This window comes from Microcebus murinus, chromosome 17 (assembly GCF_040939455.1).
Source record: "Microcebus murinus isolate Inina chromosome 17, M.murinus_Inina_mat1.0, whole genome shotgun sequence".
Taxonomy (NCBI): Eukaryota; Metazoa; Chordata; class Mammalia; order Primates; family Cheirogaleidae; genus Microcebus; species Microcebus murinus.
Genome location: NC_134120.1, coordinates 58,164,716 through 58,179,412, shown reverse-complemented (window position 1 = coordinate 58,179,412; position 14,697 = coordinate 58,164,716). Strand labels below are relative to the sequence as shown.

At 35.4% G+C, this 14,697-nt stretch overlaps 1 protein-coding gene across 2 annotated transcripts in view; it reads right to left on the bottom strand.

Moving 5' to 3' along the window:
- SPIRE1 (spire type actin nucleation factor 1) overlaps positions 1-14,697 on the bottom strand; it is a 182,625-nt gene that overhangs the window by 47,957 nt on the left and 119,971 nt on the right. For both annotated transcript variants that reach the window (XM_012746047.2, XM_012746049.3), the window contains exons 5-8: positions 12,270-12,347; positions 8,645-8,809; positions 3,561-3,647; positions 2,042-2,171 (exon numbers count right to left, since the gene is read on the bottom strand). In XM_012746047.2, the coding sequence (XP_012601501.2) occupies positions 2,042-2,171; positions 3,561-3,647; positions 8,645-8,809; positions 12,270-12,347 (460 nt within the window). The remainder of the gene's footprint in view (positions 1-2,041; positions 2,172-3,560; positions 3,648-8,644; positions 8,810-12,269; positions 12,348-14,697) is intronic.

Sequence of the window (14,697 nt, the reverse complement as noted above, 5' to 3'; positions counted from 1 at the left end):
CCTATCTTATTTCTTTCTATAGAATATTCTTTTGGTACTTCCATGGAAGTTTACAATCTCTAAGCCTAATTACTCTCTACTCATATAAATCATAAAGCTTACTTTTCTCAGAGTAATATATTTGTTTTACCTTATAGTTTTATTAAAATCTTTTCTATTAATCCCATTACTTTGTAAGGTGTAGCAAATTTTTAAAATACAGTCATAAACTATCTATCTACAGTGGTTTATACAGATTCTACAGTATCATTTTCTTATTTTTTCATATTGTTTTTTACTCTTTTGAGGCTATGGACCGTTTAGGAATATAAGGAAAAGTATGGACTGCCTCTTCAAAAAAACACACATGCATAAATTTTGTGAAATATGCAAAATTTTTTTATATTTCAGAGGATGCACAGATGTTCCTCAGGCTAATTTAAGGACTCTCACAGAAAGAACTCTTGGTTTGCATGGCTTGTATGTTTTGGCTCATAATTTATATAAATGCTCATATTGATCTGTCACTTAGCATGCTTTAAACATCATTTTTAAGAGAGAAAACTTGTTGCCAAAATAAGCAGAGAGAAATCAATTGATATAATCATGAATACTCTGTAGCTTTGTAACAAGAAGGTACATTTAATCATTTCAGCACATATAACAGTACTTTGTACAGCCCAGCGCTGTACTAGAGACACAAGACCAAACAAGACAGACACTGGCCCTGCCATAACAGAGCTCACACTGTAACAGAAGGGCCAGGATCAAACAAGGAAAATCAACATGGATTGGTTGAAAAGTTTAAGACCTCAAGCAGGGAGGACAGACAGAAGGCTGACGCGGTAGATAGGAGGCAGAATAAGAGGTCAGAGGAGAAAACTAGCAGAGTGTGGTGTCACAGAACTGGTTCCTTTCCTGTTCAGGTAACACTATAATCTATTTTCCTAAAGGAATTTCTGTGAATTTTTGGGCATCTTTAATTGTACAAATTGGAAGAGAGCCATTTAAACAAAAATGTTTACAAAAATCTTATAATATGATCTTGCTATAAATCAGTGTATGCTTATGGTATATATAAAAAATTAAAAATAATAAATATGAAGAAAATTTAGGAATCAGTTAAATATCAGATAATAATTGACAATTTCATCACAATACTGTATCATTAATTCCATAATTAAGATGATAGAAACATAAGGTAAAACTATGTATATCTATATTTCTAAAATGCAATACCTTATCTCTGTATATGCATTATAATTTATAAAGTATTTTTATCACAAGCCTATTTAATTCTTACATAAAAGCCAGAATGTAGGTAAAAAGAAAATTTTCTTTTCTTTCTCTTTTTTTTTTTTTTTTGAGACAGAGTTGCCCACTCTGTTGCCTGGGCTACAGTGCAGTGGCGTCATCATAGCTCAATGCAACCTCAAAATCCTGGGGTCAAAGCAATCCTCCTACCTCAGTTTCCTAAATAGCTGACACCACAGGTTGCGACACCATACCTGGCTAATTTCTCTACTTTTTGTAGAGATGAGATGTCGCTATGTTGCTCAGGCTGGTCTCAAACTCCTAGCCTCAAGCGAGCCTCCCACCTTGGCCTCTCAAAGTGCTGGGATTATAGGTGTAAGCCACTGTGCCTGGCTGGTAAGAGGAATTTTTAAACCCTTTCTGCCAATGAAGCAAATGATGCCCAGAGAGGTAAAGGAACTCTCCTAAAACCTCAGTCTAGAAACTGGTAGAGCTCTTTCCATTATGTTATGATGCTCTCGTATAGTTCAATATCAGATGGGGAAAGAATTTCCTATTCTATGAATTCCATGTGTAAACTTCAAGTGTGAGAGTGTATGTGTGTGTGTGTGTGTGTGTGTGTGTATGACTGAGAACAAGTGAGTGAGAGAGCAAAAGAGAGAGAGAGAGAAAGGGAGAGAAATGAACAAGGAATGAAAACTCCATGGATCCTTTTTACTTTGTGCCAGTATTTTCATGGGGCTGGCTGTAAAAAACACTTTCCCAATGGAAGACTCTAGACCGAGAGTGCAGGAAGCAGTGTACTCACATAATTTGTTACGTCTAATCTCCTCTGGTGAGACAGGGCGCAGCTTTCTTTCTGCTTTAATTTCTTCTAATATTCGTTCATGGAGGCTCCGTGGCCGTGGTGGGGTTGGTTTCAGTTTTCTGGCTGAGGCCTTGGGGAAAAAAAGCACAATGGCTAGAGACTTGAATATTTGTCCTTAAGTAATTTTTACCAAAGTCCATTCATCCAGTATAGTATTGCCCAACATATAGTACAGTTATAATCAGTTTCAATGGTTATAACATTGCCTGATATAAGACTATTTTCAAGTCATTAAATATCAAGATTACTAAATCAATAGGGAGATTACTGGATTTCACAGTGATTTAGTCATAGATGTTTAATTAATCTTATTTTATGTATTTGTTTAGAGATGGGGTCTCATTATGTTGCCTAGGCTGGAATGCGGTGGCTATTATTTACAGGTGCAATCATAGCTCACTGCAGCCTTAAACTCTCAGGATCAAGTGATCTCCTATCTCAGCCTCCCGAGTAGCTGGGACTATATGTATGTGCCACTGTGCCAACCTCACTCAACTAATTCTCAGGAGTCAGTTTTGCTAAAGTTATAATTATATTCCCTATATGCTAGCATGACACTGTAACCTTTTTAGATTATTATCTTCATTCTATAGTTGAGGAAATCAGGACTTAAGGAAGCTGATTAACTCCCTCAGAAACATGTGGCTGCTAAATTGTGGAGTTAGTGTGCAAATCTAGGTTCATGTGACTCTATGTTCTTTCTGTTCTCCTATGACCTCCCTTCCTAAAATCATTTCTAGGTGGCCTGTTTACCTTTAAGTTTTTAAATTTATTTTTCCTTATTTCCCAGAATAAGAGCGAAAAATCTTTCCCTTCTTTTAAAAAGATTTATAAAAAGGATCATTAATTTTGCTTTAGCTATACCTAAGTGGGAAATACCATTCTCTTTATAGTTACTTTTATGTTATAGGTTTGAGAACCTTTAGTGAGCGCTAGCTATTGAGCTGGGGGGAAAAGAAGTGAAGAACAGAGGGAACACAAATCATCATTCAAACAGATTAGAATATTCTGACTCTATGGTAACTAGAAAGAATCCTGTTAACAAAGGAAGATAATTCACATAAAAGTGGATATACAGTAGAGAGGACTGATTATAAAATATTGACTACATGAGGATTTAATAAAAGAGGGCTGGTAGCACTAAAAAGTAAATTGGAAGGGCAATTCACACCAGGAACTAGTATTTATTTAGCTCAGAGTAAAAGAAGCATATGGCCAGATTTTGCACCATGACTCAGGTTGTTTTGAGTAAAAACACCCTAAAACAGCCTTTTATTGAATAGTTTTAAGTATTTTTTGTGACTTAAGAATATAATTTATATTTGGGATTCATCATTAGAATAAAATTTCAGTGTAAAAACTTAAACACTTAGAAAAATTGAGTTCTGGAGATGACAACCTAGAGGAGAATAATTCATTGTGATGTCTCCAATCAAGAGTAATATGTCAAATTACTTACTGGATTTAAAGGAGGTCTTGATCTGATGAAGTCGAGGATGATTTCATGAGCACTCTTTTTTAGCCGAGGGGGAATATCACCATTCACCTAAAAGGAGACAAAAGGTAGAAGATTCATGTGACTATAAGATTATTATTCTGAGTTTCTAGGTATAGTTGTCACATGTCAAAAATGTCACATAATTAGTTAAGTGTAATCTGGCTCTACTAAGGATGCATCTCAAATCAATAAAGTGGGAAGTAAACGGCTGTTTGATTCAGAGCAAAAATAACCACGTGGAATTGAAAAAAATCCAAGTTTACTTTAGTTCTACCATTTTGGGAAATTGTGTGAAACACATTTCTTCCAGTAAAAAGTTTCTAAAATTATGAATGTAAATGAAATAATACTTGTGCTTGTTAAGTATTTTATAATTTAAAAAGCCTTTCATCTTTATTTTCATCCTTGTAAAAAACCTTGGTAACAGAAAGGACTGGTGACATGATTTACATTCTGTAAATAAAACGGAGCACAGAGTAAAGGATACCTAGCTACAGATGTCACAGGTAGAAGAGTTACTGTGGAGCACTGGTCTGTCTCTCACTTCTATTCTAATGTCCTCCCTTTTTTAAAGCAGTGTGTTAAAACAATTTTTTTAGAACTATTAAAAAAGAACCCAGAAATCCACAGAAAATAACAACCTAAACTTATATTCTGACCACCCAGAAGACACAGTTGTGACCATTTGTTATATTTGTTTCCCAGTCTTGCTGGAACAAAATAGAACCCTCAACTTCCACTGCTAGGCCCAGTGCCCTCCCCAGATGTGACCCCTCTGTCCGAGTTCAGAGCCTCTGTCCCAGACAAGCCTCCTGGGGCCTATCGAACATCTACTCCCCTCTTCTTCCTGGTGCCTGCCTCCCCACCCTGCACTCACACCCCTAGTTCTGAATGAGGGCAGGATGGCCCTACAGCAAGCTTTAGGAGCAATCACTTCTTGAGGCAAGCCATGCATGTGGCTATTAGTACTTGGTTTAAGGAGGACATGTGACTTAGAACTGTAGGCACTTCCCCCAACCTATGGATTTCATGTTATATAAGATTTAAAAAAAAATTCCTCATTGGATGAAACAATTTAGTCAGACTTTTCTAATACCTACTATTCTATTCCTGAATAGAATAAGGCATATCTTTCTAGCTAATTTTCATATACTTTAATGTTCTTTCCATCACATCAGGATTGAGAGAATAGATTAGATGAAGCCAAGATTATAAATCCATTTCCAAAACAAGAACATTAACTTAGGCTTTTTCAGTAGTCAAAAGGTATATCCTGGGTCCTAACTACAAACATGGGTCAGTGCTCACCGGAGAGACGGCAGGCGAGCATGAATGTCAGTCAGTACAGGTTGACTGTTTCTTAACCAAAATGCTCAGGACCAGAAATCTTTTGGATTTTGAATTTTTTTCAGATTTTGGAATATTTATATTACACTTATACAAAAATCCAAAACCTGAAAGAATATTTCCTTTGAGTGTTGGCACTCAAAAAGTTTTAGATTTTGGAGCATTTCTGATCTTCAGATTTGGGATGCTCACCCTGTACAGGGAAAAGTGGCTGCATGAAAACCTGTTCTGGTGTTGGGTCAGCGAAGTTATTTTCATATAAATACAGAACCTTTCCTGAAACAAGCCCTCTGAACTGATGAAAAATGATGCTTGGATGAACACAAATAGTAGACCCATAAGTAAATAAGATCAGTTATAGAAACATGATCTTACCTTTGAGCCATAATAAACAAAAAAACTTTTAATACACAAAAATGATCCCCTTTGAACATTTAAAAATACTAACCTTGAATTTCATCTTGTTTTTGAAATGAACTTTTTTAGGCAGCTGAACTTGAAGTTAAACAGATAACGGAAATATTCTTCTTCTTCCTTTTTTTTGACAGAGCCTCACTTTGTTGCCCAGGCTAGAGTGCCGTGGCATCAGCCTAGCTCACAGCAACCTAAAACTCCTGGGCTCAAGTGATCCTACTGCCTCAGCCTCCCGAGTAGCTGGGACTACAGGCATGTGCCACCATGCTCTAATTTTTTCAATGTATTTTTTGTTGTCCAATTAATTTCTTTCTATTTTTAGTAGAGACAGAGTCTCACTCTTGCTCAGGCTGGTTTCGAACTCCTAACCTTGAGCAATCTGCCTGCCTCGGCCTCCCAGAGTGCTAGGATTACAGGCATGAGTCACTGCGCCCGGCTGGATGTTAATTTTTAATAATTCCCTCTGGATCCAGAGGAAAATCACCTGAGATTAACATTAAGTGGTCACCCAATCAGAGAGGACAAAGTTTCAATAAGTATACATTTTTGAAAAAGATAACATTACCCAGTACTAGCAACAGGAATTATTTTGCAATACTTGTTAAAAGTGTTAATTAGTACAACACTTGTGGAGAGAAATTTTATAAAACATACATATTAAAACTGAAAATGTACATTATCTTTTACCTATTAATCTCACCAAGAGAAATTTAAACCAAAGAGATAATTGGATATTTGTATTTAGATGGTCATCATGAAACTGATTAAAACGATGAAAACTAGAAACAACCTAAATGTCTACTCATAGGGGATTGGGTACATGTATACAAAGAAATATCCCATGTGTACCCCCAGAAGCTATCTTTGATCTCATTTTAAATACTTCTTAAAAGAGACACATATTGTATACTCACTGTCTCTATTTCCTCACCTCCCACCCTACAATCTGGTTCTGATTCTTCCTTACTTAATAAAAATAACAAATAATTTTCTAAATCTGTTCACCATTTCCCAGTGCTCATATGACCTTTCTGAAACACTGCCTGCCCTTTGCAGCTGTGACTCTACTTCCCCTGACTTTCCTATCTTCTCTCTAGCTACACCTTGTCCATCTTTATTTTACCATCTATCTCTGCTCAACCTTAAATGCTGAGGCTCCACAGGTTCTGTCCTGAGTTCTTTTCTTCTGATCTTGCAAGCTTCACCCTTCACAATTTCTACACTCCATTCAGTGCTCTAATGATGGAGAATTGTTTCTGGTGTTTTTCCATTGTTTCTTGGTCTTTGAACTTTTTTTTATGCATACTTCTTCCCCTAAGGTTACTAGTGGCTCCTGTCATCCTGGAAGCTTTAAGAGAATAAGGACTGTAATGTGTCCTTCCTTCAGAGTCTAGGATAGGCCTGGCACATGAGAAGTGCTTAATACATACTTGTTCATTAAAATAAAATTAAGAAATACAACAGCTGGCATAAAACGATTAAGTGCACTTATAATCAGAGAATGTAGATTTTAAAAATGAAAGAGTATTTTCTTCCAAATTGGTCAACCCCAAAAGATAACCAGTTTTTGCAAAGATGCAAAGAAATGGGCAAAACTATTCTGTGGTAAATAATCATCATCACAGTATTTCTGAGGGCAACTGGGCAATATATATGTAGTACACAGCACAGGGTCTGGAGTCAGACAGAAGGAGACTGATATTCAGCTTTGCCTTGTAGTTCTCTGAACTTGGGAAGTTACTACTGACCATCTATAAATTTCAATTTCCTAATCTGTAAAGTAAATCAAATTTACTGAAAAGTAAATACATGATATTTAGTGAAATATTATAGCTTATTAAAATTAATAAGTTCAAATAGCTATTTAAATCAATTTAATATAAAACCAGTGATGTGTTTCAGAAGAATTTTCTGTATCAACTCCCTTTAGAGGCAGAAAAAAAGAAAAAAAGTAAAAATTTTTTAAAAGTTTAACATTTTTAAAATAAAAATAATAATAAAAAATTTTCTATGTAAAATAACTGATTAATTTTTCTCAAAAATATGGATAGAATTAAGTAATTCATTACACAACTATTTACTGAGCACAGTAGTTAGTATTTGGCTGCATGTTAGGCATGTGTCCTCGTCACAGGGGATGAACAGTGAAAAGAACTAAGTCCCTGTCTTTGTAAGGGAGACAGTAAGTCTGAAAATATATAGCAATGTAACCTAGTGAAACACTTGCAAAAAGAGAGGGAGAGAAGACTTTTCTAACAAGGGAGCACTTAAACAGAGACCTGAAAAATGAAGAGGCAAACTATGTAGTTATGTGGGAAAATAGAGTTCCAGGGAGTGGAAATAGCAAAGGCAAAGGCTTCACAGCAGGAGCACATTAAACACTTCTAAGACAGTGGCAGAGGTCAGAGCGGCTAATGAGCACTCAGCTGGGAAGGGTAGCAGGAGAGGAGGTGTGAGAGAGGGCTGTGCAGGCCAAGGTAAAAACATGGAGTTTATTCTGAGTGTGATGAAGAGCCTGTGGAAGGTTCTGAGCAGGGCAATGACATGATCACATTTTTTACTTAAGAGGCCTAGTATGGCTCTCTTCAGGAAAAATAGATTGAAACGGAGCAAGAGTGAAAGCAGGAAGGCCACTTAAAGGCCACTGTAATGGTCTGAATGAGAGGTGATGGTGGCTTGGAATAGAAGATGTTTGAAGTAGAGGTGTTGAGAAGTGGTCAGATTTGGGATATATTTTAAAGGCAGAGCTGTCAGGATTTGTTCATGAACTGGATGTTTCACTTCCAAGAACTGAACTCAAGGATTTAGTTATGGCTATGCAGAAAGATTTATACATGAGGATACACGGAACAGGCTGCTTGTAACTGGATGCAGGTGATTAGTTTAATAAACTCTGGTATAGCCATAAACTAGAAAAGATGTAGCCATTTAGAAATGATGATGTTAAATATTTAATATAATGGCATAGAAACAATATGTTAAGCAAAAATAATTACAAAACAAAATATTCAATATTAACCCTTTTGTCCAAGTAAAATGCAGAGAAAAAAGACTAAAGGTTATGTACAAACACAGTAACAAAATTTCTCTTTAGGGTATGCAATTACATGTTGGTAACTTTCCTTCTTTGAGCTTAATGCATTTTCCCAATTTTCCACAATGACCAAGTATTACTTTTATAAGAAATAATTTTGAAAATTTAATATTGAAAGACCATTTTCAACAAATATGATTATAGAAGAATAACAATTTGAGTATAATTAATAGTTTTCTTTGTTACTTACCATCACTTTTCGCAAAGTGTATCTTTTGCACCGAATGTCATCCATTAGCATCTCATAAGGGGTGAGCTGATATTCAATGGGCAAAGGGTTATACTGCCGTTCTTGGACCTTCTTAAGTTTTACCCCATTCCGCAAATCCCTCATCACCTGTACCCAGAATCGTGCCTGAAATAAGCAAGAGAGGTGAGACAGCGATGAATAAATTTACTAGTTTCCTCTAAATAGCTAAAGTTGTACAGAATAAAAGAAGATATTAGGTTACAAAATACTGAATAAACCAAACAAAAACTATTTTAAAAATTAGATTTTAAGATACTAAAAGATGGGCAGAAAGTCAGCTGAGAATCCACAGGCTCTACCTGCTGAGGCACCTGGGTTTAAATCCTAGCTCCACCACCCTAGCAGGCCGCATTAAGGGACCCAGTTCTTCATGCCTCCCTGTGTCTACACCCTGCTATGTGACTTTGCTAAGGAGGAGTATATTTCCCACACCCTGACTTTGGGTTTGGCTATGTGGTTTTCTTGGCCACCGGAAGAGTGGTGGGTGTGATGAGACCAATGGCTTCAAAAAGCATTTGTCCTTCCTGTCTCTATTACGGCCATGAGAACCTCAAGCCTGAATTGGTCTGTGTTCCCTGTAGAGTGGAGCTACCATAAAGGATCTGCAGACCCATGAGCTAGAGAAGTGTTTTTGCTTTATGCCACAGTGATTGTGTAGTACTTACACAGCATTTCTGTGGCCATAGCTGACTGATACAACCACCTACCAGCTACTTGGCTTCCAGCAAGTTTCTGAACCTTTCTTAGCCCTAGTTTCTTTTCAATAAAAGAAAATAACACTTCATAACTTGTTGAGAAAATCGGAATTGATATATAGTGTTCTGTATACAGAAAATGCTCAAAAATGACCCTTTTAATGTTGTTACTATCTTCGCACACATTATTTAATCACAGTTTTCTTATCTACAAATAATAGGTTGCCTTGTGTACCTTTAAGAATTCTCAGAATAAAATGAAATTTATGTGAAAGTATTTAAAATAATATAAAACATATTAAATATGCATATTATACTTTAACTCTTTTGTTCTCCTGCCTATAACCTAAGGTGTCACGGTCTCTACTTCAGTGAAAAGTCAATCAATACAATATTTAACTAAAATATTATAGCTTGTTAAAATTAACAAGTGACTTAAATAGCTACTTAAATATATCTGTTGTATAATAAAAATCAAGTGATGTATTTCATAAAAATCTTTTACATAAAATAACAATTAAATTTCTCAAAAATGTCCTCATAACTATTTGTGATTTCAAAAAAATGTATACCATTTCCCATTCTCTTGTTCCAAAAAGGATTTGAGATACCTAATATTGTGGTGTATCCATTAGAACACCTTCTAAAATATTTATATCATATTTTTAAAGATTCTTAGCTTGTGACATTAAAGATATTCTAAGATAATATCCCTGAAGTATCCATATTTCTCTTTTGTGAGTACTCTTGTCCCAACTTCTCCAATTCTCTTATTCATTCCTTTAAGATCCAGTTCAAACATCATCTCATCTTTTAACACACTGTCTCTTCTCTTAAACCTGACATATGAAACTTTGAATTCACAAAACAGATAAATTAGAAGATGATTATTCACATTGGAAGCTTTTGCTATAATTTATAAAAAGATTCGAATAGACTCTGTTATGTAGCTAGTTCTCTGTATGTTATTGTTTGGCAAAAACCTTACATAAAACTATTCAGAAATTAAAGTCACAGTTATTACATAAAATCACACATGACTGTCTTCATATGTTTTTCTAGGGATTTTATCATCTACCCCTTATCCTACTAAGGAGATCCTGAGATAATCTGAATTCTGCCATGAAAGATATTCTAATTCTCTCCCATCCTTTCCTCTTTTCATTCTAATCTTTCTAGGTGGTTCATTTTATTGGCCTTATGAGAGGAGGCTAGCTATCTAGGCAAATGACACTCCCTTTGTAGTTAGTGCATCTCTCGTCAGTGATCATACTGGCTTTTAAAAGAGGGTATCTTACAATAAGCAATTAAATTTTTAGTTCAAGTTTATACTAGCTGTTTGCTAACTTCTGAACACCTGGGATTTTTAAACTGGCTTCAATGCCTAGGAAAATGAAAAGATACTATTAGCCAAGACGAAATACAGCTAAAGCAGCACTGCCAGAGTATTCTCCCATACAAAGGAAAACTCACAATCAATATTTTTCAAAATTTTTCTAAAATGACAAGTGATATTAGCTTTTAAGGCAAAATATGCAATATTTTTAATCCTTACTCTAAAATGTTCTAGATTAATACCATTCCAAATATCTCACTAAAGATAGCTATCAATAAATAAAGAATATTACAAATAGGAAACAACACAAATAACCATCATTTGTAATGAATGGATAAACAAATTGTGATATATCCATACAATGTAATACTATGCAGCAATTAAAAGAAACAAACTACTGATGAAGGCAACAACACGGATGAAACCTCAAAACAATTGTGCTGCGTGAAAGAAGCCAAAGGAAAACCAGTATATACTGTATGACTGCATTTATATAAAATTCTAGAAAATACAAACTAATCTATAGTACAGAAAGCAGATGACTGATTGCCTGGAAACTGGGGAAGAAGGAGGCAAGAGGTAGGATTACAAAGGGGTATGAGGCAATTTTGGGTGGCAATGAATAGGCTCATTATTTTGACTGTGGTGATCGTTTCCTGGGTATGTATATGTACACATACATATCTCAAGACTTATCAAATGATACATTTTAAATATGTGCAGCTTATTGTATGTCTATTATACCTCAATAAAGCTGTTAGAAAAGAATGTGGCAAACAATTAAAACCTTTTATGGTCAAAAGCAATTCATGCATATCCCTCAAATCAGCACCTAGTCCTGTATTTTCTCATTTAATAATGGCATTATTTATCCAGGATCCTTAACCTAAAAAGTCAAAATCCTAAAATGTGCCTTCCCTCAATATTATCCAATCTAACCCTTCATGATATTCACTGTTCTATCCTCAAGGCTGTCATGCTTACCAAATCTAAGTTTTTTATGAGGGCAGGGACTTAGGTATCACTAGGATTTAAAACCAACCATGAAAAACAGTAGATAATCAAAGTTTGTCACATGAATACACCATACTTATCTGTTCTATAAATCTGTCTTCTATTCTACACTAAATTTTTTGAGGACAAGAGACCCCATATTATTCATTTTGCATCCTCTGGGTCTTAATCTAGTAACTGTTCATTGGATAAATGAATGTTCTACACTATTAGTTTCACACTTAATCCTGATAACAGAGCTTAATCTTTGATTTATATACAAGAATATGTTAAGGTATTAATATAATTAGAAATGTTAATATTTTAAAACATTGAAATTTCCACAGATATTGGGGGTGGTTCTAATAAAATCAGAATGCTTTTTAAAATGGGAAATAGATATTATTTCATCAAATGTAAGACTAAGTATTCAAATTCATATATCAATTCATACTACTGTCCTTAAATAACCAGCATTTAAAAAAATTATACCATTATTTTAGACACTGAACAGATCAGAAAGCATATCCAGCTATCTTACCCAGTCAGCATTTTTCAGCTCATCCAAGTCTGTGCTAGATTCATCACTCTTTTCCATTTCTTGAATTTTCTTAAGATTCTACCAGTTAAAATAAAAAGAAAACAGCCATGAAATTTTCATTAAGTTACTTTCTCAAATTAAAATTCCTGAGCTCTTCAGATAAAATATATAGCGAAGTATTATTGAAGGAGATGGTACAGAATCTATTCCTCTGTAAATTTTAAAGGTCAATTAAAATGGATACAGTCTTATAGAGGGATAGACAGCGATTGCTCACTCTAATTTTCTTTTAAGGCCTTGTGGTTGAGCCTTCAATCACAATATTAATTTATAGCTCTTAAGCTATATTGGCAGTTCCTTATCCCTCAACCCCATCCATATTCAATCCATCATTTAATTTCATGGATATTATTTCCTCCATATATATATTTTTTTTACTTAAGACTCCTCTTATTTTCATCTCTGCTGCAAATCCCTTACTCCGAATGTCATCACATTGTGCCTGGAAGTCTGAGTCAATCTTGCCGTAGATGTGCTCCTCTCCTTAGCCTGTGGCTGGTCTCTTGTATTGCCCACTACTCTTCATTCAAATACCAGAGCCAACAGAATCACCAGTTCTTCAGAGAAGCCTTCCTCTCCTCCCTGAGTAAGTCAAATGTTCCTATTTTAAAATTCTATAGTACCACATACCTTTCTTTCAAGTTCTTATCAACATTGTAATTTTATACTTATTTTTGCCTTCCCTCTAGATTTCATGAGCCAGATTCTATCTTTAGAAGATAACATAAGCATGGACACTTTTTGATACTCCATTATATATTTAATATTCATCAAATAATTTAATGAATAAATTTCAATTGATAAAATGCCTCTTAAATTGCATCAGTTTGGCCAGGCACTGTGGCTCATGCTTATAATCCCAGCTTTTTGGGAGGCCGAAGGATGAGGATCACTTGAGTCCAGGTGTTCGAGACCAGCCTGAACAATGTAGTGAGACCCTGTCTCTACAGAAAATTAAAAAAAAAATTTTGTTGGGTGTGGTAGTATGTGTCTGTAATCCCAGCTACTCAGGAGGCTGAAACAGGAGGATTGCTTGAGCCCAGGAGTTTTGGGTTGCAGTGAGCCGTGATGACACCACTGCACTCTAGCCCTTAGTGACAGAGTGAGCCCGTCTCCAAAACAAAACAAAAAAACAACTTGCGTCAATTCAACATTTGCAACTTTAAGAAACTCTTGACTGGTAAAACATATGTTCACATATTAATTCTAAATGTATAGTATACCATTCTTACTCATAGTAATTTAATCCTAATATATTTTATGTTTTGCTGAGCTATTTGCCTGCTTGCACTTATACTGAATTTAAATGTACTGTATGAAACCTAGCTTGTTTTATATAATACTCAATACTTCATATGAAACATTTCCAAATGATTTTTAGGTTCTCAACATCTCATATTAGCCATCTGCCAAATGAAGATAACACTACCTGCTTTCCTGTACTTAATAAGGCAAAGAAGTATTAATGCAGAAAGAATAAAATTACTCTGAACACCTGAAGAAAAAGGGGTATAAATAATGTATTACTTCTTTTCTCCCCAGGAAAAAAGTTAGGAAAAAAACATATTTCTGGTTATTTCAGAATAAGTTAACACAATTATTTTATTTATTTATTTTTGTTTTTGTTTTTGAGACAACAGTCTCACTTTGTTGCCCAGGCTAGAGTGAGTGCGGTGGCGTCAGCCTAGCTCACAGCAACCTCAATCTCCTGGGCTCAAGCAATCCTGCTGCCTCAGCCTCCCAAGTAGGCTTGGGACTACAGGCATGCGCCACCATGCTCGGCTAATATTTTCTATATAGATGTTAGTTGGCCAATTAATTTCTTTCTATTCATAGTAGAGACTGGGTCTCACTCTTGCTCAGGCTGGTTTCGAACTCCTGACCTTGAGCAATCCACCTGCCTCAGCCTCCCAGAGAGCTAGGATTACAGGCATGAGCCACCGCGCCCGGCCAACACAATTATTTTAAAAAGGAAAGTCAAGTTTCATGGTTGAGACAATGTAACAAGACATTTGCCACTCCTCATTTTTATGGGATTGTCTAATATGCCTTCTTTAGGCCTTCTGTTCACCTCTAAAATGAAAATACCACTACCTACCTTCACAATGTTGTTGTCAGTATCAAAGGAAATAACATGTTAAAGTAAATTCCCGGCACACTGCTTGGTACAGAGAAGGTTCCCAGGATAATTCCCTTTACTTTTGAACATAATAAATCATAATTCATTATACCACTGCATATGTCAAAACTTAAAATACAATCAATTAACCACAGCAAAGGCTTGCATTTCAGCCTCTGCAGGAAAGCAAGTCCAAAACCATGTGTATCTAGATTGTTGTGTTCTCCCAGCCCCATTCCCCATCACTCA